The sequence below is a fragment of the Lynx rufus genome, unplaced genomic scaffold (genome assembly GCF_022079265.1).
Source record: "Lynx rufus isolate CCGP_SWC_20201006 ecotype Redwood Valley unplaced genomic scaffold, mLynRuf1.p SCAF_1, whole genome shotgun sequence".
Classification (NCBI taxonomy): Eukaryota; Metazoa; Chordata; class Mammalia; order Carnivora; family Felidae; genus Lynx; species Lynx rufus.
Genome location: NW_025814823.1, coordinates 4,480,151 through 4,505,550, shown reverse-complemented (window position 1 = coordinate 4,505,550; position 25,400 = coordinate 4,480,151). Strand labels below are relative to the sequence as shown.

The 25,400-nt window shown below is 46.2% G+C and overlaps 1 protein-coding gene across 6 annotated transcripts in view; it reads left to right on the top strand.

Annotated features, from left to right (window-relative positions):
* SPATA13 (spermatogenesis associated 13) overlaps positions 1-25,400 on the top strand; it is an 83,658-nt gene that overhangs the window by 29,103 nt on the left and 29,155 nt on the right. The window contains exon 1 of one of the 6 annotated variants that reach the window (XM_047077852.1): positions 11,548-11,666. The exons of 4 other annotated variants lie outside the window; for them this stretch is intronic. Coding sequence is in view for 1 of the 2 variants with exons in the window: in XM_047077834.1 (XP_046933790.1) it covers positions 21,310-21,364 (55 nt within the window). In the remaining variant the exon portion in view is untranslated. Of the gene's footprint in view, positions 1-11,547; positions 11,667-20,885; positions 21,365-25,400 lie in introns of those variants that run through there. One more of the 6 variants, XM_047077834.1, reaches the window with a different exon arrangement.

Here is a 25,400-nt window from a genome sequence, read left to right as displayed (position 1 = left end):
GAGTCGCTCACCAGGAACGGGCGGGGTCGGGATTTGAATCTACAGATAGAACTTGCAATGCCAAGAGGTTCCTTTTTAAAAACCACTGAACTGTGCTGACCCCTTAAACAAGTGCAGCAGACACCGAGGATGACGGCCCCAGCGGCAGGGCTTCCTTTCTCACTGTTAGGAGTGAGTGTCGTGTGGAGGGCAGGAGAGCGGGAGCCGGGTGGTGGGAAGCCGAGCGGGGCCACCGCCCCGCCGCAGCCAAGTCCTCCACGCGAAGGCACACCCCCGAGGCCGTACGAAGAGGACGGGTTTGCACGGACTTGGAGAAGGCTAAGGGCGTCACCTGAAGAACTGAAATCCCAGGGAGACGAGGAGAGGAAACACGGGTGGGTGGGCGAAGGGAGAGAGACCAGGGAGGCGGGAACTCCCTGGGCGAGGGAGTCGTTTCTAAGGACAGGTCGAAGAGGACGATGGCTAGCGACCAGAAATGTGACGGGAAGTTCACTGATGGAGTCCGACACGGGAAGTTCACTGATGGAGTCCGACACAGAAGTTGTCGAGGATCGCGTCCCAGGAGGGCCACGCTGGGTGGTGAGAGGTCAGAGGGTCGGTGAATGGTGAGGAAGTGCTCCTGCCCTGATTGTGTTGCCATGGTTTCGAACTCATGTCACATATACCGGGAGGGGTCCAGGGGGGCTTGCAGGTGGAGGTTGAGGAAATTGGTGAACATCTCGTGCCTGGGTCAACCTCTCAGCTCCGTGGTCTGGACACCTGGGAGTCTTTGCTCCCCTCCTTGTGGAGTCACTAGGTCCTGTCCGCTGGTTCTCAGGGTCACCTTGCTCCTCAGGCTCCTTAACCCTTCCCCTCACGGCCACCCCGTCACCTCCTCAGGCCAGGCTCTCATACACTCTCTAGTCAGAGTCACTGTTCGCTTTCGGCTCTTTCCCACCATTGGAATCAAGTCCCGGTTCCTTAAACAAGCGTGTTGGCTTTTGTAAACCCGCGTCTCTCCTTCCATCTGTTTCTGTCCCTTCTCCTGCCAGCGTTTGCCATCCAGCGTGCCTGCATCCGCTCTGGGCTTTCACACTCCCTTCGCGCTACTCACGGTGCCCCCTTTGCCTCGAATTCCCTTCTTTTCCTTTTCCTTGTGTCAGCATTCTTCCCATTCAGAATTCAAACGCATTCCCTTGTGTGCCCTTGGAGACAGAGTGCATCCATTGTCCTCCTTCTGCAAAGCCGCTCAGCCCCAGGCCTCGTGTTCGTTCCCTCTGATCCGGTCATCCACATCTGGTGATGTGTTTTGGGAAAGTTTTCCAAAAGGAGAGGGAAAGCTACATGCACACAGCGTTTACAGCACCGTGATGGCCCTGAAGTGGAAGCCACGGGAATGTCCCGTTACGCTGGGATCATGGGTCGGGGTGCTGCTTAGGCCACGACCTCAACACACTTCACATCGTAAGTAGGAAAACAAACAACGTGAGAAGCGACAACCGCAATTTTAAAGTGAGAAAAAAATAGAAAATAAAATCATGTATGTTGTATCAGTTTGCTAAGGCTGCTGTAACAAAGTACCCCGAACTGGGTGCCTTCAATAGCAGAAATCTTTTGTCTCAGTACTAGAGGTGAAAGTCAGATGAAAGCGTTGGCACGCTGGTTCCTTCCGAGGGCAGGGCCCGGGAATCCCTGCCGGCCCATCCTAGCTTCTTGTCTTGGGTACCTTGTGCCTTGGCATGTAGATGTATTGTCTTTGTTTCAGCCTTTATGCCACTATGGCTTTCTCCATGCCATTGAATTAGGGCCCACCCTAATAATCTCCTCCTGACATGATCGTCTACTAAGACCTTATTTCCAAATAAGGTTACTTTGACGCTACTGGGGGTTAGGATTTTGGTACCTGTACAGGGCACATAATCCAACCTAGAACATAGACCGTGATTGCAACAGTTTGCAACATGTACACACGTGGTCAAAGATTTAACAAGAATCTGCAAAAATAAAAGCAGTGTGGTTCAGTTGGAAGGAAGGTAGGTGAGGTCTCCTCCAACCCTGTACAACCCTGTGCAACCCTGTACATACAACCAGCTTATTTCTGTGCTTTCTGTAACAGTGTTTTGTTTTGATTTTTGTTGAGAAGCAACAGAAACTGACTGACCTGCTTCAGAAAAAAGAGAATTTATTGGAAGGATGTTAGGTGTGCCCAGAGTTGAAAATGGCTAGAGGACCAGTCTGGGAAATGGATGGCAGTCAGGGTTGTTCCTGGGAAGCAAGGAACCACATGCAAGAAGCCAAGAAAGGCGTGTAGTAGGAAGGTATAATGCCACCCCTGGGAATGAGTGAAGAACCATTCCTCCTGCCCTTTAGTCACTCAAGAGTCAAAGTCCCAGGATAGAGAAATCAATTATTTTTTTCTTTCTTTTTAAAAAAATTTTTTAATGGTTATTATTTATTTTTGAGGGACAGAACACGAGTAGGGGAGGGGCAGAGAAAGAGAGGGAGACACAGAATCCAAAGCAGGCTCCAGGCTCTGAGCTGTCAGCACAGAGCCTGATGCGGGGTTCAAAACCATGAACCGCGAGATCATGACCTGAGCCAAAGTTGGACGCTTGACCGACTGAGCCACCCAGGTGCCCCGAGAAATCGATTCTTGAAGTTTAGGTGATGTGTCTGCCACCTGGTGCCGCTGGGACAAGCACAAGGTCTGGGTGCCTCCAGAGACCCTTTGCCTTCCATATTAGGAGGCAGGTACCTGGGTCCCTGTCACAGAAGCTGAACACAATGGAAGGGAGGTCATTCCCTTAGAGGAAGTCCAAGTAGTGTTAGAAATAGGGGTGTCTGGGTTGCTCAGTCGGGGAAGCATCCGACTCTTGATTTCAGCCCAGCTCATGATCTCACTGTTCATGAGATGGATCCCCATGTCACTTGTGTGGGATTCTCTCTCTCTCAAAATAAATAAACAAACATTAAAAAAAAAAAAAACAAATAGAAATAGATCCTGAACAGGTTCTCTCTTCATTCATTCATTCATTCATTCATTCATTCATTCATTCATATATTCAGTAGCTGTTGAGTGCTTCCCATGTGCCAGATGACAGGAGTGAGCAAAAGCCCTTAAATCACTTACACTCTGGTGAGGGGATAATGAGTTAACAAATGACTCTGTAATATGGCAGGCAGTATTATAAAGAAAACTGAAGACGCGTGGAGGGTAGTCATGTCTAAAAAAATGTCATTCTAACATGATGCATAATTCAACCCCCGCTGAGTCTTTCCCTAGAGGGAGACAACTCAAAAGCTTGTCAGTTACTGCAAACATGTCCAAGTCTAGGCCCCCCTCCCCGAGTCATATCCATTTCTTCTGCAGTTCTGCAATGCCTTTTCCACTCCGTAAACCCAGAGGTAAATTTAAGCAGCATACCATAATCATAATGGAAAGAGGTGGGGGCGGGGAGGAAAGGAAATAGAAAATAAATATTATGTATATATCCATGGTACCACAAAAGGAAATCCTTCCTGCTTCTGGTTGCAAGGTCATACCTGCTGTTTTTGACTTTGCTCATCTCATTGCTGTTGCATGCTCCCCTGGCCCCTGCCCAGTACCTTACCTGGTAGTGTTCTTTGCCAGCTGAGGTGGCCCAGACCTTCACTCCGTCGTGTGGGGCTCTTAGTGGTTCTGCTCGCTTAGAGTCGCAGTAGTCTTACTTACTTGCCTCCCTTAGTCAAAAAAGCAGCCCATCTATAAAGAAAAAAAAATGTGTGGAGCACCAACCTGAGCCTTCCAGGCACTGGTTTTACCATTTGGAAATACAGCAGAGGATAAAGCATCACAAACTTCACATTCCAGTATTGAAACCAATTCAGTAAGTCAGTAAAGAGCATGATCTCAGGCCGTAATGATGGCTCCCAAGAGAAGAACGTGGGTGATACAGTAGAGAGTGTGGCAACGGGCACAGCAGAGGGTGACCTAGTGTCTCTAAGGAGGTGACACTGGAGTGGAGGCTTTAAAGGTGAGTGAGAGCCAAAGATCTGAGGGAGGAGAAGTCCCAGTGGAAGGGGACATCAGGGGCCCAATGTTAGACTGGAACTTGATGTGTCTGAGGTTCCGCGGGAGGGCCAGCGTGACCGGAGTTCAAGACACAAGGGCAGAAGAGGGCGTTGCAGTCTGGTGGGGAGGCTGCGGCCGGACAGAAAGGGCACTGCAGGTCTTGGGTAGGACTTGGCATTATTCGAAGTGAAACCGGAAGCCGTTGCCAGCTGGGGAGTGAAAGGCACTGATTTAAGCTTTAGAGAGGAAGGACAGTGTGGGGGAGAAAAGGCAGAGGAGGGGAGACTGATTTGGACACTGTTGCATAAGTCCAGTTGGGAAACAGTGGTGGCAGTGACCACAAAAGACGTCCATGTCTGTCTTGGGTGCTCATTTTCCCCAGTGCACAGGGCGGCAAAAATGGCCGGCCTTGGTTCAAATCCAGTGGGGCCAGGCCTGCGAGTTCTGGTGGAAGGACTTCTCTCTTGGGGGAATAAATTCAGTTTTGACAGGCGAAGCTGTCGAACAGGAAGAAAATATTTTGCAAATGTATTATTCGGTAATCATGAGAAGCAGTCCCTGTGCTTGCCCTTTGTTTCTGGACCCATGTACTCTGGCCATGGGTGCACAGCACCGTACCAGTCACCGATTCAGTGCTATACAGACCCTATTCAAGGCAGCATCGCAATTTCAAGATGTGTCCCCAAGCTGTCTCCATAACATCATTTTCATTAGGCCGTGATTCCATGCTTGTGGACAATGGTAAACAAGAATAAAGCTCGCGACACTCGTGGACCCTGGCCTATCACCGTGCTTCCCTCACTGGGGCCCTCGGGTAGAAGCATGGTCATGTGAGGTGCCACGACATTGTGTGAGGCCTTCAGTGCGATTCTAGCAGAGGTCTGACAGGTAAGGAAAACAAATCCAAATCTAGAATAAATCTCTTTGCCACTAAGGACAGATCATCCACCCCTCTATTATGAAAGGGTCCATTGTAATCAGCTTTCCACAAGGAGCTGTCTGGTTCCTTCAAGGAACCATGTCATTAACTTTGTTGAGAGGGACACCCTGTGGTTTAGCCCAGGCTTGGCATCCATTTCTGCCACCATGGCCTTTTTTTTTTTTTTTTTTTTTTTTTTACCCCGAACCCACTGAGTAAGCATCAAGATGACTAGAAACAAAGATTGGCGTTTATAGAATGGGACATAATGTTCACACAATTATTAAACAGCCTCTTTTGCAGTAGGATTCACATGGGATGCGACTGGACATTCATATGGGACAGACGATTTCTCATGTTTTCAGTGAATTCTGACATATTTAATTATACTCCTTCCCGAAACCAGTCCATTACCTACTCTGTTCTTCGCAAATTCCTCCAAGCTATTCAGCCAAGCCATTGTCCTAACCGTGTATCCACACAAGCTAAGTCCCTGCTGAGGCCCTTTCTCCTCCCACTCAGAAAGGATTAGGAAGAGTTCTCGCCTAGATTTTACTACTGGGGGTTTCCCTTTCTGGGTGGAGGGTGAATGTTGGAAGATCCCTTTTGGGAAGGCTGGAAGGAAGAGTTGTTAACTGTGGGATACTGACCCCCAAGTTACCTGGCCTCTGCTTCATAAAGAGGCCCTGAGTTTGGAAACCACCCGATCTGGGAGCTGTGTAAGGGTCCTTGATTCTCTGCCATGGTGGTTCAAGTCAGGTTCCTGTCACCAGATTTGGAAATTCCCTGCTATACAAATCAGGTAGTACTGTAGTGGAGTTACCACTTTTGTTCCTGCAGACCCTGTAATAGGTTGGGGACAGCCAGAAATCGCGTGAGCCAGCTATTCCGGTGAGTAAACTGGACGTGCTGCCCCGTTTAGGAGCCGTGTCCTCTTTTCCTGTGACAGCTGTCCTACCTCCATGGGGGTCCCGGGCTTCCGTGCAACAGAGGCCTCTCTCGCCGACTTCCCTCGCCTAGGCAGATGAGCAGTACAGTGCTTAGAAAAGTTGCTGCCACTCCCATCACCTGGTTTGGGAGACCCGGCCCGGGGGGTGGGGAGTCCGTGACAGACCAGGTACCGCATCTCTGCCTTTCTGGCCTCTGTACTTCTTTCTTCCTCTGTGCCAGATGCTGGCCCCTCCGCTGCCTTAAGAGTGGGCCAGTGCTGGGTCCAGGTCTGTGGCCCTTCTAAGTGCTGGGACGACAGCCAGCTCCACGAGCCCGTGTGTTGAACGCGTGGTCTTTGGTAGATGTCGCTCTGTCTCTCTCTGTCTCAAAAATAAATGAAAACGTTAGAAAAAAAAAGTGTTTATTCAAAATGTATACACACACCCTGCCTATTTCCAAGAAGCTTTGGCTCATAATAAAAGGTGCATAGAAAATAAAGCTGAAGGGGCGCCTGGGTGGCGCAGTCGGTTAAGCGTCCGACTTCAGCCAGGTCACGATCTCGCGGTCCGTGAGTTCGAGCCCCGCGTCGGGCTCTGGGCTGATGGCTCAGAGCCTGGAGCCTGTTTCCGATTCTGTGTCTCCCTCTCTCTCTGCCCCTCCCCCGTTCATGCTCTGTCTCTCTCTGTCCCAAAAATAAACACGTTGAGAAAAAAAAAATTAAAAAAAAAATCATACACTGGGGCGCCTGGGTGGCGCAGTCGGTTAAGCGTCCGACTTCAGCCAGGTCATGATCTCGCGGTCCGTGAGTTCGAGCCCCGCGTCGGGCTCTGGGCTGACAGCTCAGAGCCTGGGGCCTGTTTCAGATTCTGTGTCTCCCTCTCTCTGCCCCTCCCCCGTTCATGCTCTGTCTCTCTCTGTCCCAAAAATAAATAAATGTTGGAAAAAAAAAAAAAAAAGATCGTTAGGAGACAGGCGGGGAGATTTTCACATGGACTGAGAATTCAGTGAAGGAATTGTTGTTCGTTTTGTTAGTAGGGATAACGATAGTGTAGTTATTTTGAAGCCCTTGTTTGTTATGGGTACATAGTCAAATAGTTTTTGCACGAAACAGCATATGTGAGGTTTGCTTTAAAACGCTCCGAAAAGTTGCTGAGAAAAGTTGGGAAAAAACTGACAATTGTGGGTTCATCGTTTAATTTCTCTGCTCTTGCGTTTGTTTGAAATGTGTCATACACGTTTAAAAAAATAATGAAAGTATGCTTCCTCTTCCCTGGATTTGCTCCCCAAATCTGCAAATCAAGAAATGGCCGCAACTAAATTTTTCTCAAAATGTAGATATTTGGGTATTAGCAAATTAATTTTTGTTAAGAAATAAAGACCTACTCCTTCAGGTGGAGGTGAGCTCTCTCTCCCTTCTGGGCACTTCCTGGCACCGTAAAGTACGGTCTTATCTCCTTACTCGCCCCTTACAGTCTGTGAAGGAAGGTCACACGGAACCGTCCTCAGTAATGATCAGATGGGTGACGTATTGAAATCATAGAATCGATCAGGAATCAGAAAGCACTCGTAAGTGCTTTTACAAGGTTCGCCAAGGGGGAGCTGCCAGCCGATACAACCTTACCGCTTTGCTGCTGATGGTGTCTGTGGCCCTTCTTTCTCCCCGGGTCTCCCCAAGCATGCCTCTGCTGCGGTAACTTTCTCGTAGGCGATTATCTTTGCTGCCTTTTGCTCTCTTTTATGAAGCTTCTGTCTTACATCCAAGGCAATTTGTTATGTCACAACCTACCTGTGCTCCTGATTTTCCCAAATTTGCTTTGGGTTTCTGCCACACGTCTTCCCTCAACTGATCTGTATTGATCAGAAGCCAAATTCGATCACTTTTCAAAATTCTTACTGCTCGTGTCTGCTCATCCTTGTCTTTCTTCTCATCTCACACATTGAGTTTAGGTTAGCTTGCTCGTGTGACATAAGGCAAGCGATGATCTTAACCAGAAAGGAAACATTTCTCAGAAAGAAAAACATTCAGTTTCTTCAGCTATTAAATTTCTGTGGAATCTTTATGGGTCACAAGCAAGGAGCTAAAACATGACATTAAAGATCCGGAGATCTGGGGATGCCGTTTTTAAAAATATCTGTTTGTTATATTTTTAAAAGGCTTCTCATTAACCAATAAATACTATATTATTATGTAATAATGCCACACAACAGAGAAACAAGATTAGGTACAGTAATGATTAAATATAAAAACTAAGAAAATGGTTTTCTGAGGAGATACACTGACAAGTTGATTTGATTAGACTTTTTTTTTTTTTTTAAAGTACACTCTACACCACACAATGGACTCAAATGCGTATGCTGTACCGACTGAGGCAGCCAGGTGCCCTGACTATATTAGGCTTTTTATGGTTTTTAGAAATATTTCTAAATTACTCAAATTATTGCTTGGTTGGATTTTTAAAAAATTTTGCATCGTACTTTCCTATGAATATAGTCATTTTTTGCAAGCTAGGAAAGAGAATCGGATTAAGCCATTGTAGCCCTGTAATGACCTAGGCCAGAATCACTCAGTCTTCAGCAAAATGATGTAATAGTTGCTAACAATGGCGTTGCAAAACTCTAAATCAGAAGCCCCATCTACAACCTTTCCTTAGGAAACCAACCAAAAAGTCCAGTCCTTAAAGGCAAGACATATGTAAAGAATATATATATATATATGTTTAAATTCCCGGGGCGCCTGGGTGGCACAGTCGGTTAAGCGTCCGACTTCAGCCAGGTCACGATCTCGCGGTCCGTGAGTTCGAGCCCCGCGTCGGGCTCTGGGCTGATGGCTCAGAGCCTGGAGTCTGTTTCCAATTCTGTGTCTCCCTCTCTCTCTGCCCCTCCCCCGTTCATGCTCTGTCTCTCTCTGTCCCAAAAATAAATAAACGTTGAAAAAAAAATTAAAAAAAAAAATTCCCAGCGTAGTTAATATACAACGTTAGATTAGTTTCAGGTGTAGAATATAGTGATTCAGCGTTTTTATGAATTACTCAGTTCTTAACATGGTAAGAGTACTCTTAATCCCCTTCACCTATTTTACCCCTTCTCCCCCCTCCTTCCCCTCTGGTAACCATCAGTTCTCTATAGTAAAGAGTCTGTTTCCTCTCCCCCCCCCCTTGTTTTGTTTCTTAAATTCCATATATGAGTGAAATCATGTGGCATTTTTCTTTCTCTGACTTATTTTACTTAGCATTATACTCTCTAGCTCCATCCATATTGTCGTAAATGGTAAGATTTCATCCTTTTTGATGGCTAAGTAATATTTCGCGTTGTGCGTGCGTGCGTGTGTGTGTGTGTGTGTGTGTGTATATCCATCAGTCGATAGACACTTGGTCTGCTTCTGTAATTTGACTGTTGTAAATAATGCTTCAGTAAACCTAGGGGTACATATATCCTTTCAAATTAGTGTTTTCATATTGTTTGTATAAATAACCAGTAGTGTGATTACTGGATCATATGGTAGGTCTGTTTTTAATTTGGCGGGGCGGGGGAGGGGGGCCCTCCATACTGCTTTCCACAGTGGCTGCACCAGTTTGTGTTCTCACCAACAGTGCAGGAGGGTTCTTTTTTCTCCACATCTTCGCCAACACTTGGATGTAAAAAACCTCTTGGTCTACAAAGGACAGAACGACCCAAATTGTACACTGGCCAACCTGTCTGTGAGCACATTAGAGCTAGCTCCTGATTGGTGGGGGGAATATAGTTGGCCCTTGAATAATATGGGGGTTAGGGACCTGCTCCATCCCCACCCTATGTAATCCAAAATCAGGGTGTAACTTTTGGTTCCTCCAGAACTTAACTACTAACAGCCTCCTGTTGCTCAGAAGCCTTACTGGTAACATATGCAGTTGATTAACACATATTTTGTATGTTATATATATTATATACTGTATTCTTATAATAAAGTAAGCTAAAGAAAATGTTAAGAAAATCATAAGACAAGCCTGCTGACTTTTAAAACTCCAAAAATTAGAAAGAGACTAATACATTTACAGTATTGCGCTAAATTTATTGAAAAAAATCTGCATATATGTGGACCCACACATCTCAAAACCCACGTTGTTCGAGTCAACTGTATTTTGAAAACCTGCTCTGAGTGTTTACAAACTCCTGGTTCTAGCGCCAATAAGAAAAGCAGGTAAAAGATACCACAGACGGCAAACTGATCGTTGGTCTTACCACGGCCTACCACTAGAATACAAAGCCAAGTGTGAGAAATAAGGCAGCGTAGAAATTTCCCAAATAAATTATTTCGCGATAAGAAGTTCAACCTATTGTGTTTTTCATTTTGCTGCAGCATAAATTGAGGACTATTTTAGAGAAAAGCGTGATGGCAGTGGTGTGCCTACCCCCGCATGGCCTCCGGCTTCCCCCACACTTAACATCGCTTGCACTGTGCGTGTCCGTGTGGAAACACTCGGCAGGACCATCTGCCGGGTCAGGAGGTGAAGAGAGCTCACTTACTATCTTTGGGGGGCCCCCATTGGCCAGTTGGTCGAACATCCGCTAACTGTCCATAGGCACTGGCTTCTGCCCAGTGCCTTCAAGCTTGGTTCGTTCCCCTCCGTGACTTCTTGCAGAGGTGGGTGCTGGTCCTCCGCGAGTAGTCCCGGGAGGCTTGGGGTACCCGGTAGGCGATTGCCTCGGGGAACCCTGCGGCGACACCGGGAGTTCTCCTTGCTGAATCAACGGTAATGCGAAAGGCCCAGGCAGGGACGATGGGGTCGGCCGCCTCTTGGGAAGCCTGGTGGGGACTCTCCTTAAGGCGAGGCCGGCGTGCAGCTGCGCCAGCACCGGGCGGGGCCACCCCGGGGGCCCGGGGGCTGGAGAGGCGCCCCCACCCGCGTGGCCCCCGTGCGGTTGCCCCCCCCCCCCCCCGCGTCCCGCCCCCGCAGCGCCGGCCCTGCAACGGCGGCCCCGGGACGGCCCCCCGCCTTGTTCGGTGTCATCCGGCGCGTGTTACCTACACGGTTAAGGTCGGTTTGTCTAAAGGAAAGGAAAAGTACACTGAGACGTTGTCTGCTGTCTTTAATGCCCAGTTGGGGGTTAGGGGTGACGTTCTTTTCCTGTCTTCGACACCTGTTTCTTCAGTTTGGTTTTGTACTGAAATGTATTTACTCAGAAACGGAAAAGATTTCCTTAGGTGTATTTATTTTCCCCATTGAACTAGTTTGAGTTGTAAAAGCAAGTTTATTCAGCCTTATTCTGACGTTGACACTAGTATTAGAAGTGATACAGGGCGTGCCGTTGAGACATGATCGCACGGTGCTATTTCAGGAAGTGCCCAGGGTGCTCTGCTTTCAGAGCTGAGCTGTTAATAGGCCCTTGGTTTGGGAGATCCCTCCTTTGTATACATTTAGCAAACGTGTGTAATGATGGGAGATACGTCTGTCTCCATCTGTGTATCCGTATCTACGCCCTGTTATGAGTGAAGCACCGTGCCGGGGGCTGGGTGGTCCGGAGGAAGCCGGAGACCGTTCTCACGGAACCTCCAGTAGGGCGTGGGGACTTGTCAAGCCGCTGCAAGGATCAGGGAGCCAAGTGTGAAGAGAGAGCATGCATATCAGATGTGGGGAGCCCGGGACTTCCTGGAGGAAATGATACCAACGTTGAGATGTTGTTACTGAACCAGCGGGTCGGCTCCTTGGGGAGTAAGAGACCGAATACACCAGGTGGAGTTGCCTCACGAGGTAACTTCGTCGAGGAGAACACAGGATCACTTACAAAGCCACGACTCCCCAAACAGGGGTAAGCAGACTCCTTCTGTTGGGCTTGGGGACGAATATTGAAAGGGGGAGGCCTCAGCATAAAGGGACAGGCCTAAAGGTGCACGTGCACGCTCAGAAAACGTGCCGGTACGTGCGTTGTATGTTATGCTAAGGAAGCTTATGCCCCTCCCGGGGCAGGGATTTTAACGTAACGAAGCTGAGGTAACTGTGGGGCACTTTAGGACTCATGTGCGCAGCCGCAGTCCTGGTGGGGTGGGGGTCATACTCAGAATGTTTCTTTTTCTGTTGCAGCAAGTAGCTAGCTAGTCTCTAAAAGAGAAAACTGATAGTTAGGCAGGGGCTTCTAGGACTTGCCCGGGTTCTGGGAGCCCTGCAGGTAACAACGTGTGAAGGGTGAATGGGAGTTAGATCAGGTTTGTTGTCGGGGAAGGTATATTCCAGGCAGAGGGAACAGCGTTTGCGAAGGGTGGAAGCCAGAGAAGGGAGAGCACATTTGAGAAACTGAGGTTGGGGTTGCCCAACAGAAACTTTCTCACCCCATCCACAGGCTTCTCAGACTCCGGGTGTTCTTCAGATTCAGACTGATGCCTGCAGGACCCTGAGGGCTTGCTTTGTTAGGCTACTCCTGCCTACTGTTTGAGTTATTTCCCTACCAGGAGTCAAGGGCATGCCTCCAAACCCACTTCAGGCAGCTGTGTTTATTATTTTAATTCTAGATCTAACTTAGGTATATAAACAAATGAAATGTAAGACTGAAGAGACTCACATGTATGAAAGCTAAATTGAATACTTTGTAGAGATTCAATAAAGGTGAATTGCCAAAAAGTTATTTCCTGTCCGAATTAGATGAGAATTGATAGCTGTAAAACATGAAAAATCAAGACATCTGTACTCAAAAGCCTTCACGGGCATCTCTGGTTATTACTGTACTTTGAAGAAACCAAAACTGGAAATCACAGTCGACACATTCCGTTGTGACTTATGCAAGAAAGAACGCGGAGTTCCGGTCAGATGATCACACCCAAGACCTCTGGTCCTTTGTGATAACAAAGATGAATTCAATTGCACTTTTAGGTGTTTTAAGTCAAGTTCATGGCATGAGTGCATGTGTAGTGTTTTTGACTTAGGGCTTTCGTGCAGTCCGACCGTTCGCGAGGGGGTCCTCTTCAGTAGGTGGCCCAGCTGTGGCAAAAGGTGAGGGAAGGATTGAAGTGTTGAGAGAGGAGTCTAGACTAGAGATCAGAGGTAAGGACCTGCCCATTAGGGCCTCCAGGTGAGGGGATTAGACTAGCCCAAGGGCAAGTAGGAGCCACTGGGGTTTTAAGTGGAGTGAGGTGATCAGATTGGCATTTTAGAGGCAGGGGCTGGCTAGACTGTGTCCTCTCTGGAGACCGGGGGAGTGTGTTGCTAGGTCAAGTGGCCTGAGCCCTGATCTCAGAACATGAACGTAGTCCTGGAGAAATGAAAACCTGGAGGTCAGGCCAGTTGGATGTTTTGGGTGCTGAGGAGTATAGGGTGATGGGGAGTATAGGAGAAGGGCACATGCGTGGGGGGCCGGGTTCCGTCCCGGACACGTTGAGTTGGAGGCACAGGTGGGACAGCTAAGTGATGTCCTCACCATGCCCTTCATCGTGAAGGTCTGATACTGAGGAGGGGGAGCCAGGAGGGAAGTAAAGACGTGAAAGTCGGCAGTAAATGAATGGCTGTTCTTCAAGCTGTGGGAGGCAATGTTATCATCCGAGATGGGCGTGTGAAAAATGAGGAGACGATCAGCAACATTTGGGGACCAGTAAAGGAAAAAAAATCCACAAAGAAGATAGGAGAGGAATGGCCGGACAGGTCAGTGGTGTCCCAGATGTCAGAGGAAGACTGGCGTCAGGGACAGAGTGGTTAACACTGTCACATGTATCCAGAGTGAAGTTGCATACCCTGAAAAATACCCCTTGGATTAGCGGTAAGGAGGACCGAGTTGACCTTGATTGAAAAAGGCAGCTTGAGTTCACCAGGAGGGCAGAGCCAGAATGCTGCGAGAGGGTGCCTGCAAGGCTATGGGGGACGTCAAGACTTTAAGTTTTAGCGCAGAGGCATTTTATCTGTTGTCTTTCTCATTTCTCCTAAATGCCGGGGCTAATGAAAAGAACTTTTGTCTTGCTACCTTATTAAAAGATTATTTTGGCTTTACATTGCAGCATCTGAAAGCTCATTGATACAGATGTGTCCGTGTTTATTTTTACTAAATGTTTCTGAAAGAAATAGTAATATTAAATATGCACCACGAGTTCCATTCCTTGACTTAGGGTTATGAGGGTGATATCCCAACATTAAGGAGGCAGAGGAAATTTAAGCATAAGGGTTTATGCCATTTTAACTCTTGATTTTTTTAATTAAATAAGTTGTAGGAAAATAAACAATTTTTTAGAAAAGTCTGCGATGAAGTTAGTAAACTTACTAAAACCCTTTGATTTATTCTTTTACTTGGTCAAAACAAAGAAAATATATTTTTTTCCTTTGCCTTAGTTTGTTGTTGTTGATTCTACTTCTAATTTGTTGTTCTAATAATTGTTATGAAAGTTCATTTTCTCATTCACAGATCTTTAGGTCCAAAAACAGATTTGAAGCCCAGTCCTCTGTTGACTAGCTATGTGACCTTAACCTCAAAGTCTTAATGTCCTCGTTTGTAAAAGGAAATATTAATGTTCTGTGCCCCACAGATGTGTGAGAGTGACTCCGCGCCCAGTAGACATGCAGCAAATCTTAGCTAGCATTCATGCAAAGAAATAGAGGACCTTACACAGGACAGTGGCAGTGAGGACTGTCGGGCCATGTCTAGAGCCAGACTTCTGAGTCACTTACTTACCTGCACTAGGTAGCAGCTTAACCTTAGCTCACTTCGTCCAAGAGTAAAGCCCTAGAGTACTGGGAGTCTTTATGGAACCGTATTGTTTAATTATGATCCAAATGTGGGTTAAGCAAATTTCAAAGGCATACACTCCCGGTTATTAGCAAAAGAGAAAACTCTGCTGAGTTTTTTTCTGTTGATTCTCTTGACCCAAGATTTCACGCATTATCTAAAGATGTCCCAAAGTATCACTCAGAGACTCCACTGAGCTTTTCGTTAAAGCAGAAGAAAAAAAGAAAATAGCCGGCATTAAGATGCGTGTGATGCCTTGAAATTATCATAACCACACCATTACCCTTTTTTGTCTGATCTCTTATTGTTTGGATTATCTCTTTATGCATCTGCTTTTCAGAAGTTTTCTTTCAATAATGAATCAGAGAGAAAATACAGCATCAGATCTTGCTTGCTTAGCACCTATTGAGAGTAATTTGAACAGTTCTTGGGAGGGCAGGCTGGAGTATTGGTGATGTCGAGTTTGGTTGTCAGGTGCGGACGTCCTGAGTCTGGTCCAGGCCTCTTTTCCCTTCCCCGTCCTCCTTTTATACTCTACTACCAGGGGACACTAGGCTCTTCTTGTATTTATTTGTGAAACCAGATGACTCAGCTCACTTGTCTGTAGGCACGTACTTACAGTAAAAATGTTTTCCTGCCTGCTAACACTGAGCGCATTGAAATCACTCTCTTCGGACCATGCTGTGAGACAGTGTGGATTCCGCAGTCAGAGGAATTTAGAAATTATTCCGTATACAGGAACAAGTAGGACAAACACGGACAGCGGTGCCTTGAACCGTAGCGCCTGCGTGTTTTTAGAGATGCCGTTAGCTCCAGTGGCAGTTATCTGAGCTGGCATTTCATGCCTTATCATTGCCCATAATCAAGACTTTTTTTAAAGGAACATAGCGTTCTAGTCTCTGTCTCCGAAAAATCAAGTGTTTAGCATTTTTCCAGCAAACCCTTGAAATTGTTATGATCTTAACAGTTAAAAAAACATTCTCAGTTCTAAAACTTAGATTTGTTTAAATGTCTCTAGAATGAAGAAAAAGTAAAATGTCTCAAAATAGCATGTGTCTAATACAGGTTTCAGAAATTGGATTTTGAAAGTAAAAGAAAGAATATTAAAAGTCACGGAAGGAGAGCCAAGAAATCTAAACATCTAGCCGACAACCACACCGTGTCCGTACTCTGTTCGTGTTCCTGTTCTTCCAGACGAATCCAAGGCTTAAAACCATTCAGGACTTTTTCCCTCACTCAGCTAAGCAGGATTTCAGTTGTAAGTAGGGTAGCTGGCACTCAGACCAGATCAGGTTGTCTTGAAAGCCCAGACTCCTGCCATTCTACTCCCTGTCTCCTGGTGCTGTGCTTTTCCATCACAAAACAAAAAAAAAAAAAAATGATTTTTTTTACCTGCACATTATACCTGTGTGTTGACACTTAATTAAGACCATGCCCTAATAATTGCCTTTTATTGAAACAAAAGAAGAAAGTGAAATTCCTCTAGTATCCATTTTGCTCTTATAATGTTTGAAACATGCTCAGTCTTAAGGATGTGAAGACAAACACGTAAATACAGAAAAGACCTGAAATGTGTGCTAGGTCCTGAAGGATGAAAAATCCACATGCTGCTTCCAGAAGACAGGAGAAGCAGAGGTCTTAAAATTAAGACGTTACCTTTACTTTTAAAGGGCAATTTGTTAGGGACATCTGGATGGCTCGGTTAGTTAAGCATCTGACTCTTGATTTCGGCTGAGGTCATGATCTCTTGGCTTGTGAGATCGAGCCCGTGTGAGAGCACAGAGCCTGCTTGGGATTATCTCTCTCTCTTTCTGCCTCTCCCCTGCTCACTCTCACGTGCGTGGGTTCTCTCTTTCTCAAATAAATAAACTTAAGAAAAGAAAAAAAGAAAGGGCAATATTTTATTTGTTTCTCAGTGAGTCCAACTGTTGTAATAAACATTTACGCTGGGAACAGCGTCTTTTTTGGAGAGGTTGGGGCATGGAGTAGAGGCAAATGGGAGGGTTTATTTAAGCCACTGAGAACAAATTTTCCATCATCTTGTGTGTTCAAGTCTACATTACCCCAGATTAAAAAGCATTAGCTTTGAAGACACAAAGAGAGGCACGTTTTCTTCCTCTGTATTTTCAAGTGTGCACTGAATGGTTCTCACCCAGCATGTTCTTGTAACTCAGGCTCCATTTCCTGTGTGCTCTGTGTGACTGGGTCCTCCCCTTCTGTGGTGAGGAGTCTGGCTGCTGAATGATGTTTCTATGAGATCTAAATTGAGCCTGCCTGCCTTAGCCGTACATGAGCAAACGGCATACTGAAACTGTTTGGAGCTGTACATCAGTATGTTCTAGAAAATGTTGTATGTTATGCTGGATGTCTGTTATATTGTTTTATATTTCTCTGGAAAATAGCATAACTTCTGTAAATTAATAATATTTCTTGTTTTTAATCCATTCAGAATAAAGGGATCACTCTGGATACTCGGTTATATATGCTAGTGGACAAGGGAGCATTGGTTTCAATAACTGATAGCAAATGGGCAAATTATTTCCTGTAAAGGAATCCCGCCTTCCAGCGTTAGGAACTGCAGCCCCGTATCAGCAGTGGAGGAGAGCGAGTGAGTGTGTACATAGAACACATGCTGCATTACTCTTGATTCTGGGTAGTCGTTGCTCATACGGGAGTTTGGACCGTAGCTCGGTCCAGCCAGACGTAGGAACTTTCTTGGTTCTTGGCTGATGTGGCAGCCGTCCTTGGGCCCATTTCTAAAATTGACAGTGTTGTCGTGCCAAAGGGTAGTGTTACTCTGTCCTCTGGGGCCTCCTACTATTTTGTGCCTGTCCTGTAGCTCTTGGTGATAGGGCCGTATCTAAACTTTGGGGGGACATAAAGTTGCTGGGATATCCCTAGTTTCAGAATACCTCTGCACCTGCAGGACGGCAGCTGCCTTGGTGAAGCAACGGCTGGGAACCTCTGAGTCGAAACCAATGCTGGTCATCTTTCTGTACAAGTCAGAAGGTGGCCACATAAGAAAATCTGTACCATATAGTACTGAAAATAAAAAGACACCAGAAATTCAGAGCTAAATGGAACCTTAACAGCCATCGAGTCAATCTTGGAAAAGAGTCCTGGAGAAGCAAAGAGGAGACCACTGGTGTGAGTTTGAGGTCTCACTACTAATTTACCCCGACAGTTTTATGGCATTTCCTTTTCACACATGTATGTGTGTATGAATATCTATGGGTCTTAAGACCGCTTTGCCAAAAATCACCTTTATTTCTACATCCATACAACAAAAATCATCAGAACATTCCTTCTGTTTTCAACTTTTGTTTTATCTTCATTGATTTCTAAATATTTGATATTAATATATAATTTAAATTTCTCTACTGCCTTGTGGGACTGATCCCTTGCTTAATTCTTTGAGGGTTGCCAGTAATCAATGTTGGTAACGTCTCAGTCCTGATCACGTGATGTAGTGGAATCATATCCAAAGAGAATAGATTAATGGGTGTGTTGGGACAGGGGTGGAGTTTAAGATTTTTTTCAACTATATTTAAGGTCTTTGTTGTAGTATTCTTATTGATCTTGTAAATATAGGCTTTAATCACTAAAAAAAAAATGTTAGGCTAAAAGTCAAACCTGTGTATTTCTTCTTCCAAAAATATCTTAGAAGGGTTGTTGGGTCAGTGTCCTTTGATGAGATGCCTCATTTAAATACAGTTTTTGTTTGTTTACTTTTTCCCTTCTTTTTGTCTTTATTTTGTTTTGAATGTGCAGTAAAGTAAGTTTACTTAGTATAAATGCCTTTAATTTAAGGCATTTATCCCTGAAAACTCCCAGGGATCTTAGTGTAGTGCCTTGACCCCATTTCTGGATTTGGAAAGAGTCCTTGGGATATAAGAGCTGTCCTCTGTACAGTGAAAAGTGACAGTGGGCACACAGTCCCTTAGGACAATACCAAAGAAATACAGCCAAGAGATCTTTTTCTTTTTGACAGCTTGTAATTTTAACCAACCAACGAGACAAATGAACCCCAAATTTAAGGAAACAAAAACACTCTGGATTTTATTTGCCTCCTGCTGGAATTTAAACTTTGTTAGAAGGGATACCCATCAGAATTAATTCCAACTTTTCACCGCTCGCTATCTCCTTATTCAGCATTTTGCCTCTTTGTTCTAACTAAAACCACATCTACCCATTCATTCCATGGGCGTCATTAGTTTCTGAATAGATTTTTTAAAAAGCACAGTAGCATTCAAGATGTTGCCGCAGAGGAAAGAGTTTCTTGAATTGCCCGAAACACCACTTCTCAAACCTGAATGTTTATTGGAATGGCCCGGACCTTGTTAAAATGCAGATTCTGATTCCACAGATGGGGCTGGGGCCCAGGAGTCTTCCCTTCTAACCAGCTGCCAGGTCATGCCAGTGCTATGGGTCCATGGACCACATGCGAGTAGCCAGGCCCTGGCACATTTTTGGGGAGGGTTAATAATATGTGTTACTATAAAAAGAGAACTTGGTGACCAAATAAGATGAGGAAAGTCTATGTTAAAGTAACACCGATGTCATTATTTGGACTTCTGGGAGCCTGTGGCTCCTAAGGTATCCTCGTACATTTCCGAGAGGTAGACTTTTTTTTTCGTGAACCATACTATGCAACTAGTATTCCTTGTGGCATATAGGAAATTTACTTATAGAGAGGGTCTGTTCTGGAAAACAATCGCAAAGAGTCTCTTGGGTTCGTAATTTAATTTAGTGCCTTCTTTTTAAAGAATGGAGAGGCCCCTTTTGCATGAGCTACTTTATTAATCCTTTAAAAAATTTGACTCTCTTAAATCATTTTTTTAAAATGTTTATTTGTTTATTTTGAGAGAGAGAGAGAGTATGAGTGGGGGAAGGGCAGAGAGCAAGAGGGAGACAGAGATTCCCAAGGAGGCTCCACGCTGACAGACATGGGGCTCAAACCCACAAACCATGAGATCATGACCTCAGCCAAAATCAAGAGTGGGACGCTCAACCTATTGAGCCATCCAGGCGCCCCACTCATAAATCATTTTCTAAAAATATTTGCAATGGGAAGATTTGAAGCCAATCTGGTGTTATGAGTGTGTGTGTGTGTGTGTGTGTGTGTGTGTGTGTGTGTTTGCATGCATTTCACCTTTGTTGTGGATTATTGAAGCTGTGAGTTCCCCAGAAAATTTTCGTTAGCTGGATTTAAGGGTGGGATGCATCGAGTCAGTATAAATAGCCACAAATACTTAAGAACAGTCTACAATATGGCACATAGTCAACATGGATAATGTAACTAATCACATTATTTGCCTGGTGAGTTCATGCTGTGGATTCTGCGGGGACTAGCACCTTTTGGTGGACCTTGGGCTTTTGGAGTTGTGGCAGCATGACTGGTGACATTTGCTAATTCCTAGTGCAGTGCCAGCAATGTTCTCAGCACTCCATAAGATGTTCTCGGTGACCCTAAGGGGATTATTGGCGCCCCAGTCATACCCATTCTACAGACCAGAAACTGAACTCTTTAGAGACTTAGAAACTTTTCCTCATGTAGTTTGGTAGAGCAGATTTTAAACTCAGCTGCTCTGACCCCCATCAGTGTAAAACATGCATTTACTAACAAGCACTGTTATTTTTTTTAACCACCATTTATTGAGGGATGACCATGTGATCACTACTTTGCATATATTATATCTCATTGTTCATCAAGTTAAAAAAGCAGTGTCTTCCTGTCATGAAGAAATTGAAGGAAGTGTGTGTACTGTTTGTTAACGATCATTGTTTCACAATAAAAGAAAGACTTGCTAATTGTACATAACTTGGAAAATGGTGAAGAGTACGGGGAAATAAATGAGCTATATGTCATCTAGAGAGATGCTTTAAGAAAAGCAGTTCTCTTCATTATTTAGGACATACATTTTATGTAGTGAAAGATGTACATATTACTCTCACATAGTAGGGTGTACACATATTTACCTATATGTTTTTTGAGCAAAATTCTTCCTATAATGTGATTTCATCAATTACAGTTAACATCATGACTCAAATTTTTGTTATAAAATGCTAACTACATTTTTTAACTTAGCAACCTCTCTGCTTTTTTCCCTGTGAAATGGATACCTTTTTAAAAGCTCTCTGAGGGGCGTCTGGGTGTCTCAGTCGGTTAAGCAGCCGACTTTGGCTCAGGTCATGATCTCACAGTTCGTGGGTTCAAGCCCCGCATCGGGCTCTGTGCTGACAGCTCAGAGCCTGGAGCCTGTTTCAGGTTCTGTGTCTCCCTCTCTGTCTCTGACCCTCCCCCGTTCATGCTCTGTCTCTCTCTGTCTCAAAAATAAATAAACGTTAAAAAAAATTAAAAAAAAAAATAAAAGCTCTCTGAAAGTCCAACTTGGGCTTTGGGATTGTTATTAAAAGCAGCAAACACTCTTCTCCTACCTTCATTGACGGCCCTTGACCACACCTGCTAGGCTTGTGAGTGTGTGTGTGGGTTTGGTATGTGGAGGCTTTGCTTGAGTTTAGAACTTCCTCCCTGACGTCCGTGGGCCGCCTGGTGCCGCTGACCTTAGCAGCCCTGAGCAGTGAGCGAGCTGTCCGCTTCTAGGCAGGCTCCAGCCGGGAGTGTGCATAGCGTCAAAGCAGTGAATAAGCGATTTCTGCGGTTTCCGTAGCCGAGAGCCTGTGTGATTCTCCGTGATGCTCAGTCACACCCCAGTCCCGCTCTGAATGTGGCTGTTTTTCAAAGAGAAGGATGGTAGCTAGAGGGGAAATAGCAAGATTCTGGAGTCTGGAAAGCCTTCACATGGGTATGTGTGCGCAGAATGAATTATTATATCGTGCCAATGTTGCTGATTCCAGTCTGTTTCTGTCCAAGTTACAGTGCTTTCTCTCTGCTGCTGCTTGTCGGTGTGAGTGTGTCTGTGAAAGCTCATTCGTCCTAGTGCAGCGTCTGAGGGCACTCTTAATTGTGGATGTAGTAAATCAAAGAAAGTGGCTTTGTTTATGGTATAGCAGTTAGTGTGAAATAGACAAAAAGAAGCAAGCGTCCTGTATGAGTTATGGCTCTGGTTTTTATCGTTCTGGTTTTTGCTCGTATTACGTGAAATTGGGAGCTTATTGTTGGGCTGTCTGTAAAAATGTTCCTTGCTAACTTGGGGCGTGTAAGGCTACGAATTGATTTCTGAGAAAGACTGTTTACTGTTTTCAAAAGTGATAATGCCCCATGTTCTGTGACTGCACTGTTCTCCCTCTTTTTGGTATTTTTGTGAATGTTGTCAACTAAAGCAGTTCCTACTTAAATGTGAAGGAACTGTGGTACTCTCACACTAGAAAGTTACAGATTGTAGTCTTTAAAAGGAGTAAGAAAAAACCAAGAATTTTAGCCATCTGCTACAATGTGGATACAATAGGATGCTTTTGAAAGTCTTGCCTCTGTTTTTGCCTGAAACCAATGCCAGTAACTCAGCATGGAATGGAAGAATTGTGGTTGACAGCTCGAAGGCAGCCTCGGGCCTCGCTGGGGCAAGACCATTGGAGTTTGTGCTTCATCTCGTTGTGATGGGTTTTCTGTGTTGGCTCAGAGCAGACAGGGATGTGGTTATGGCTTCTATGTCTGGAGATTAAAAAAAAAACAAGACCAACCGTGTACTCCGTTTCACCAAAAAGCTGCCCACTGATCACTGCATTCAGAGCACAGACCTGCCTACCAGTTGGCTGTGCTTGTCAGCTTGAGCAGCCGGGCGCCACGGTCCCATGCTTGACATGGCCCAACGGAGGCTGGAGTAGAGACCAGAGGGGAGCTGGCCGCCCCCCCTCGTCCTGAGCACCAGTGGGTGCATCTGTGTGTTTGTTCCAGCCAAGCCAGCCAAGCCATCGCGTGGGAGAGCAGAGGCGGCCGGGCGGTCAGTGATGGGAGCCCCTGCTGTCCCCTGCTCCTCCTCCCAGCATTCCTCCACTCCCCGGGCAAGATTCCCAGCCCTTCTTCCCACACTCATGCAAAGGCCAAGGGAAGGCCTGACCCAGCCTCTCGCTTTGGGTGGAATGCTCTCTATGTAGCTGAAGAGAGGCAGCGGGGCAGAATCTTCTGTGCAAGGCTCTGCACCCTGCCCCCCACCTATGTTCCGTTGGGGCTCCCTCGCTCCTGCCCTACCTCCACAGGTGGCTCTGTTCCTTTGACGAGCCTGACTGCAAAGAAAAGGAAGGAACTCTCTCTAACTGGGAAGGCCAGTTCTGTAGAAATTGTCTCTTTTCCTGCTCTGAATGTTTACTGGTTCAGTGTTCCAAAGACTTCTTCATATACTCAGAATACTATGCGTGTGTGTGTGTGTGCGCGCAGGAAATGATAGCAAACACAGTATTTAGTCAACTTTAAATGATATGCCAGCATAAGACAAAGGATGGAGTTTGCTAAATTGTGGGTTCTATTTTATTTGAGCACCCTGATTGGGCAGGGGCCAGGGGAGGGGCGGGGGGACCCTGAGGGACAGCCTGATGACTCTCCTGTCTGGAGGAAGCTCCTGCCGGGGACAGGCAGGGGGAAGGTGGGTGCCGGGGAGGATGGGCCACCAGGTCGTGGTCCTGTCCACGTGAGCTAAGTGAGGCCAGGACTGTGGCAGGTGTGTAGCAAGATTGTTTTAGAGCCAGACAGACCTGGGTTTGAATTCCAGCCCCACCATTTGGGAGCAGTTACTTAACCTCTTTGAGCCACAATTTCCTGCTCTATAAACGAACAGTAATAATTCCAAGATGCTTACCAGGCTCGACTGAGATGATTCATAGTAAGTGTTTAGCGCAGTGCCTGGTACACGCTAAGAGTTCATTCCAAGGATGTGGTGAAACCAGGCAGGTTCCTGCTCAGGATTTGTGCAGCCAGCCAAGAAGCAGCCGTCAGGAGCTGGCAGGGGTGGTGAGACCTAGCCCAGAGAGCTGCTGGGGGGGCAGGTAGCCAAGTGGGGGAGAGGAGCCCAGGACGGATCCACAGGTGGCAGCGTGGGGAGCCCTGGTCAGAACCAGAAACCCCAGGAGAAGCGGCAGCTTGCTAAGAGGACTCCGGGGACAAGCCAGAAGTAAAAGCTGAGGGGTCGCGGCGAGACGGTGAGAAACGCAGGGCCTGAATCCCACATCTGAATTGGAGACAGGACAGAGGGCGAGCTTCCAGAACAGGCGGAAGCTGAGGACTCTCCAGCCACTGTGTTCTCAGGAGGGAGTGGAGGGGAGACGTCGGGGGCGTCGTCTTGGCCCAGACCCTCGTACCTGAGGGCTCTAAATACCCACTTTACGGATGAGCACAGGCGGACTTTTTTCTTAATGAGATAGGGCATATGTGACACAACTCTAGGGCAAGTTTTGACTTTAGATTGAGAAGCGGCAAGAGGATTCACGGGTAGTTTGAAGCAAAATTCACGAAACCGTTGGCAGAAACAAAATCCACTGTCGGGGGTTTGGTGTCAGTGAAGCTCCGTTGTGGTGTAACTTATTCCCGTCACCGTCCTGGGCAGCAGAAGTCAGCAGTGGTCCCAAGTTGAATCCACACAGAGAGCTGTATGCTGGGAGAATTATTTTCGAAAGACCCACAGACGTTATAAAAGGTTTGCAGTGAAGGCCAGCATGTCCGTTTCTGGGATCCTGTTTGATCTTCCTGTCGATATGTTTAAAAGGCTCAAAAATACTATTTATGGAAAATGGGTTCCAAGTCTAGATTAGGCACAAAAGTGACTTTCATGACAGTAACATTCTAAATTCTAGATATGAAAGATATTTCAAGGCTTTCATCCAGTCAAGTGACACTGACTAGTATGCATGTTTCTTTTCCCTAAAGAAAGTTAGTTCCCTGGGATAGGGGTTGGGCAGGGACAGACACATGAACAGCAAACTAGAGTATTGTAGCTAAACAGCTAAAACACAACTGTGTAAATGTGATGAATATTTTAAGAGGTGAGCTACCGTGCTTCTGGAGTATCACAGGCAGAGACTTACTGCGGGGGTCAGGGGATAATAGGAAAAAAGTCTTGGAACCCATCACCAAGAAGTGGGAGCCGCCGAGCAGCCTCAAAGCATGAGCCCAAATTCGATCGGCTCTTCGGGTGGGAATGCTGTTCCAGGTGGAGAGGTCAGCATGGACAAAGGGATTCTGTCCTTTTTTGTCAATCCAGGGAACATTCAGGGGTACAAAGTAGCCAAAGCAGAGGTTTTCACAACCAGTGAGATCCGAGCCCGTTGCCCTCCAAATCGTGTCTTGCTGTGTGGATAGGCGACAGAACACATATGTCCTAGAGCAAATCTCTGCGTGCGGGTTTAAGTCAGTCTGGCCTTAATTCCCGTGGGTCCCACATTTAGCCAGACGTCAGAATCACTCAGTGTGCTTTTCGAAATGGATTCTCGGCAAACAGCTCCACTCTCCTTGAGAACTTGGTTCCGTGGTCCAGCGTAGGACAGGAATCTTTATTCTAATACACATTCCCCGTGTGATTGGGTGCCATCCACGCTGGGTGTGTGGGGGCCACTGAAGACGAATGGCCCTGGAAGTGGTGTGCCATGTTTTGGCGTTGAAGGGCCAGGGCCCCCGGGGCCTAGGTCATTTCCTCTACGTGCATCTCTGTGGCTCGAGAGTCACTCCGGGTGCTCAGGCGTTTGGCCCAAACAGCAGTGGCTTTGTAAGAGCTGCTCACAGCCCTGAGCTGAGCGCAAGCTGCCTGCCTGGCTGCCTCCCTTGTGTTGGCCGTTTCCGTTTCTAACATGGGAAGTGAGACTGGCTTATCTCAAACCTGAGGAAGTCTGAGTGACCAGCAGGAGGTTTGCTAAAATACATGTTTGTAACAGATGATTCCAAGTGCAGGAATTTCC